At 39.0% G+C, this 6,000-nt stretch overlaps 1 protein-coding gene across 1 annotated transcript in view; it reads right to left on the reverse strand.

Annotated features, from left to right (window-relative positions):
• LOC141298674 (hemicentin-1-like) overlaps positions 1–5,689 on the reverse strand; it is a 53,791-nt gene extending 48,102 nt beyond the window's left edge. The window contains 8 exon segments of the mRNA XM_073829020.1: positions 1,945–2,244; positions 2,328–2,501; positions 2,829–2,960; positions 3,036–3,371; positions 3,624–3,884; positions 4,633–4,905; positions 5,111–5,146; positions 5,599–5,689. Coding sequence (XP_073685121.1) covers positions 1,945–2,244; positions 2,328–2,501; positions 2,829–2,960; positions 3,036–3,371; positions 3,624–3,884; positions 4,633–4,905; positions 5,111–5,146; positions 5,599–5,629 — 1,543 coding nt within the window. The 5' untranslated portion in view covers positions 5,630–5,689.
• Positions 5,690–6,000: the final 311 nt, after the last annotated feature.

Below are 6,000 nucleotides of genomic sequence, written 5' to 3' on the forward strand. Positions count from 1 at the left end.
TTGCCAAGGACTCTCTTTGTATGACAACACTTTGGGGTTAAAGAGATTCATCCAGTTGTTCAGTCAAGTGTCACATCAGATGAGATCACACTTCCATGGCCATTCTACCTGTCAATCAATGCCGATGTCCTGCCCATCATCAACTCAGAGCCCACTGACAAATCTATGCATGTGGATGTTCAGTTAACCCCTGCTGAGCATGTGCACTGCTTGCACTGGAGCTGGTGAACACATCATGGCAGAGTGTGCTGTTAGACCTCCATGCCCTATGGTGAGTCCCCCCTTGTTATTCACTCTCCTATTCTTACTAAAGAAAGTGTTACTTCTGGCTATGTCTCCTTAACAGTATCTTCCCTGCTCAATTCCAGTTCCGCCCACAATGTCATCTCTGCCACAAGGTCTGCCTTTTCAAGACCCCCTGCAGTACAGCACTCCCAATTCATTCCAAAACTGGGAGATTCCTTAAAAAGATTTCAGTCATCCCTACATGATCCCGGTCAAACTACAAATTGGATTCTTTTTCCACAAATCCACACTTCTGGAGGGCTTCACAGGAAGTATGAATCTGGGGCATTCCTGGCTGTCACAACACTCTCTAATCCTCTCCTGGTCAACGCGTGAGATAAAGTGGGGGAGGAACTGTTTCCAGGATTGTATGACCCAGCTTCCTAGACCTTTTCCGACCACTACTCCTCATTAGTCTCTCAAGCCACTCATTGAGATCAACTCCACCACAGTCAAAAGTCTAGCCAGTGAAAGCCATCTATCATTGGTGCTTGGATATCTTCTGTCCACAATGAGCCTCACAACTTCCCCCTCACAGACAATGGGACTGTGCCATTGAGCTGTAACCAGGTAAGCCTTCGCTCAGAGGCAAGATCTACCCCCTTTCACATCCTGAACAAAAGGTCATGGAGGGGTATGTGTATTCATCCCTGCCACATTGACTTCTGCTTTGAGCTTCTTCACTGCCAAAACTCTTGAGGCTCTGCACTGTACTATGCCCTCAACCAAGACACTAATAAGTTCTGGTATCTGCATCCTTTCGTCCCTGTGGCCCTTGAACTATTTAGATGAGCAATGGAATTTATAGAGCTCTACCTGCACAGCACCTACAACCTGTTTGAATATGAGAGGGGGGTGAATTGAAGACCATCTTTGTGACCACTACAGGCCACTTCAAATATCGGGTTGTGTCGTATGGTCTGGTATGGCCTCCACCTTAGACATCAGGTTCTGGCTGCCCAGTTGCAAATTCACTAGGAAAAGTCCCAGCAGTCACATTTTAACTACAACTCCTCACTCACTAACAGATTCATCCCAACTTTCATGTATACCATCTTAAAACCTCACCAACCTTCTTATCTACTCCTTTCTCAGAGTCTAGTATGGCTACTGGTCCTTTTTCAATGCTCTTAGATGATGGGCTTGTGCATGCAATCCAAGTGATTCTCGATTGCCAACGTTGGAGTGGTTGAGTACCCGGTCAACTGGGAGGATTATGACAGGGATGGCTATGACATTGAGGGTTTCCAGCCCATAATTGACCTCAGTCAAAATCTGGCCTTAATCAAGGACACTAAGTCTTTCTTTGCCTTATCTATTGACACTTGCCAGTTTCTCCAACAAGTAATCTACTACAGGGGTCTCCAAACTTGGTCCTAGAGGGCCGGTGTCCTGCAGAGTTTAGCTCCAGACCTTATTAAACACACCTGAACCAGCTAATCAAGGTCAGGTCGGCCAGGTGTGTTAAGGCAAGTTGGACCCAAACTCTGCAGGACACCAGAAATGCAACTCAGTTTCATACAATATGTACAGTATAGCAGGTGGTCCTTGAACTCCAAAACTTCTGATCTAATGCTTTCTAAACTTGTTTAATCAACTTGCTTTATGCATTGATATGTAAACTGTCAATGAAGGTAATAAATACAGAAACAGACTCACAGTGTACAGTGATATTAACAGGATGGTATTTCTCTCCAGATTCAGACTGACACCAATACACTCCAGTGTCTGATGCAATAGAGGAGCCAATTTTACATGTAGATCCTGTTTGTGATCCCCACAGTGATGACGAACAATCTTCCAGTCCCCAACTCTCTGTGTATCTTCTCACTCTCCATCTATCAGAGTTACTCTGGTCCTCACAGCTCAGAGAGAGATAGGCAGATGTGAAGTGTTGAGTTCTACTGGGACTGATGATCAGAGAGACTGGAGGAGAACAGCCTAAGAAGCAAATTACAGCTACAAAGTTTCAGATTTGAGCATGGGGATTTTCTTAACTAAATAAATATGAACCAATCTTTTAAGTTCAATTTTAAACTTACCAGTGACCCATAGTGGTTGTGTGTTGCTGGTGGTTGTATAATGCCCTGGCTTTCTTCTCTCTGCTTTGCACACATAAACTCCTGTGTTTTTTATAGCAGCAGAACTGACAGTGTAGTGTCCTCCAGCTCCTTTTTTGCTGTCTGAGAGCAGCTTATGTTGATGACTGGTGTAGTCTGCGTGAAGTGAGAATGTGCAGTTATCACCATAAACACATATGTCTACCTGATTTGACCTTAAAAGGTAATATATATGCAGAGATGACTATATATAAGCCATTCATAGGTAGATTTTTTTTTTAAGTGTAATGACTATATTGCACAAATCTGGAAAAGTCTGTCACCGAATTGTTGGCTAACTATGTGCGTGTTTAGGACGGGATTACTCGTTTGGGAAAACTTTCCCAGCTTTCCCACTTTATGAGCTCATCGTAATACTGTTGATTGAGTATTGTTGGAATTAAATATTAATAGTATTAACAAATGAAGCACATTCTATCTTACCAGATGAAATCGTTTCAGTGTACCAGCTGAATGTCCAGCCTGTAGAGGAGCTGTTAACCTCACAGATCAGAGTCACTGAATCTCCTTCAGTCAACCACTTCTGTGGAGAAGCACTTAAAACTGCTTTGATATCTGAAATTGAGAAGTCACTCATTAATAACATGTTAAAATTTGTATATGTGTGTATGAAGAGATGATCAAACTCACCTGATGCTGTCAGTGTAACTGCATCACTCTGTTGTGATCTGCGTGATCCTCCTCTCTCGACTCCATAACAGGAATATTTACCTGCATCAGACTCAGTAACAGATCTAAATGTGTGTTCCTGTAGTTCACTGAAAACACTGGCTGAACCATCTTTAAACCAGTTGTACTGCCAGCTAGTGACTCCTTTACCATAAACATCACATCTGAGAGTCACTGTCTCTCCTCTGAATACATGTTGATCAGGTTTAATGGTCACTTTGGCTTTTGGTCTTTCTGTACGATAATTCAGTGAAAATAAAGTAATAATACCATAAATAAAAAGGATACAATGTGCAACTGTAAAACCATGCTAAGCCTTGGTCTTTCTGTACAATGAGAAAAATTCACAGTTAAATATTGTGTTTAATAAAACAAATAATTCTGGTCCTTAAGGCTAATTCATCAGTAGAAATCATGACTGATGACTTCAAAGAACAGTTCTGTGTACAGTATAACTGGACACCCCCTTTAGCAAAGAAGAAAGTCAAAACATTTTCATGTATTTTGTATTTCAGCTATATTAACTCAGAGAAAAGGACAAATACTTGCCATATATTGTCAGTGTTACTGTTTCACTGTGATGTGTGTAATATCCTTCTCTTCGTGCTCTGCACCTGTACTCTCCTCCATCAGAGACTTTCACTGAATCGATTGTTTTAGTTGCAGCTTCAGTCAATTCAGTTTTTGAGTCTTTTATCCAGAGAAACTCCCATCTAACCCATGACTGATCCACTTTGCATCTCAGAGTAACTGAGTCCCCAATGAACAATAAACTCTGTGGCTCAACTGTCACAGATGATTTGGGAAAATCTGTCCGTATAAAATCATTAGTCACATGAGTTGTTAAAAGTTTTCCTGGAGATCTCGTTCTCTCAGTGTCATCAATGCATCTTAATTTCTCACAAAATATAAGAAATACAGCTGCTAGCAGCAATTACATGGACAAGTTAGGTCAACATTCACTCAGAGTAATGCAAAAAGTTAAAGGACAACAAAAGGTGCAAAAACCAACCATAAGCATGGTTCCATCCCACAACCTTTAAGTTAACAAACACTGAGCTCATCCTACTGTGCCATCTACACCAGTAGTCAAAGAGATATATCAGTTACCAAAGTTTTTCGCAGGTACACGGTTTACAGTAAATTCCAAAATGGCACAGAGGTCAACGATGGAAAAACTGTATCAACTTCTGACCAGTAGGTGGTGCTGTGACCACAAAAGAAAAACGAGGGCAAAATTTTAACTGAGAAAAACTGTTCTAGACATAGATCATGACAATTTTGTTAGGGTGTAATTTGGCAATGCTAAAAACAATAAAAAATGACTTTTATAAAACCTGGCTTTACAATCAAATAAGCCAATTTGTTGGAAAAAAAAATCAAGGTTAAACAACTGACATCATCTTCAGTTTGAAGGAACATTTAAATGGGAATTAATAGTAGGGTTTAGTGCTTGACTCCCAAAAATCTTAACATTTTGCATTTTACAAACTGAAATTGAGTCATGCATAAATATCATGTTAAACTTGTGTGTATAAGAAGAGATGATCGAACTCACCTGATACTGTCAGTGTAACTGCATCACTGTTTTGTGATCTGCGTGATCCTTCTATCTCTAGTCCATAACAGGAGTATTTACCTGCATCAGACTCATTAACAGGATTGAATGTGTGTTCCTGTAGATCACTGAAAACACTGACTGAACTGTCTTTATACCAGCTGTACTGCCAGCTAGTGACTCCTTCAGCATCAATGTCACATCTGAGAGTGACTGTATCTCCTCTGAATACATTTTGACCAGGCTTTATGGTCACTTTGGCTTTTGGTCTTTCTGTACGACAACAATTTACGGTGAAAATAAAGTGATAACACCATAAATAAAAATAATAAAATGTGCAACTGTAAGACCACACTAAGCTTAACTTACCTTAGCTACATTAATTTTCCAGTTAGACTTAATTTGTCAATTTAAAAAATATCACTTACACTAATGAAGTAAATAAATGAATAAATTATATTACATATTTTTCACTCACCTTCAGTGTGATCAGTACGGATGTTTGAAATCAGCACTAAAAACAGAGAAAAAAAAATTACAGAGTGAACATGGAGCTGATAATGTGTATTTTAGAAAAAAAACATTTTTCGAACTTTTTCGTTTTATGAATTTCAAGTCAACAGTTTGATAACAAGCAGAATAATAAAAACACATTCTTACTTAATGTCAAGTATCTAATGAATATCTAATTAAATTAGAAACTATGCTAAACCAAACGTTTGAACTTATTCAAAACACACATTACAAAACACAAAAATGAATGATTAAACGAATACACTGCATTTCTCTTTCACAAATAGCAATAACTGCACACTTCCTCTCTCAAACCCAATTTTAATCATATCACTGATTAGTGTTGGATTTAAAACTCACAGGATGAAAAAAAAATCCAGGAACACTAAATCACTTCAGAATTTGCATAATTTAATAGCAATTACATCCACATCCAGATAAAATAATACTCACAGAGCACAAGAGGAAGTTGACTGAGCTCCATACTGACCGAATGATGAGAGATGTTTAAAGACACAGACTGTGTTAAAGACTCAAGACTTCCTGATACCTATATAGGAACATACTACAAACCTCAATAAGCCAAAAATTTGCCACATACTTCTAAAGTAATAACATATTGAAATATTACCATCTATGCAGAAGCGAATACTGAACGTTAAGGTCATTCTTGTTTTGTAAAAATATATTCTACAAAAGAAACCGATATAAAGCTGCCTTGTTGGTGTTTATTGTTCTATCAGTGCCAAACTGTGTTGGCTTACTAGCTTTGCTAGTGTTACCAAGAATTAAGTGTCTTTGTAATTTTAGTGCATTTTGAATGAGAAATTTACTGTTGTGCGGAGGTGAAAGATG

Source organism: Garra rufa, chromosome 1 (genome assembly GCF_049309525.1).
Source record: "Garra rufa chromosome 1, GarRuf1.0, whole genome shotgun sequence".
NCBI lineage: Eukaryota > Metazoa > Chordata > Actinopteri > Cypriniformes > Cyprinidae > Garra > Garra rufa.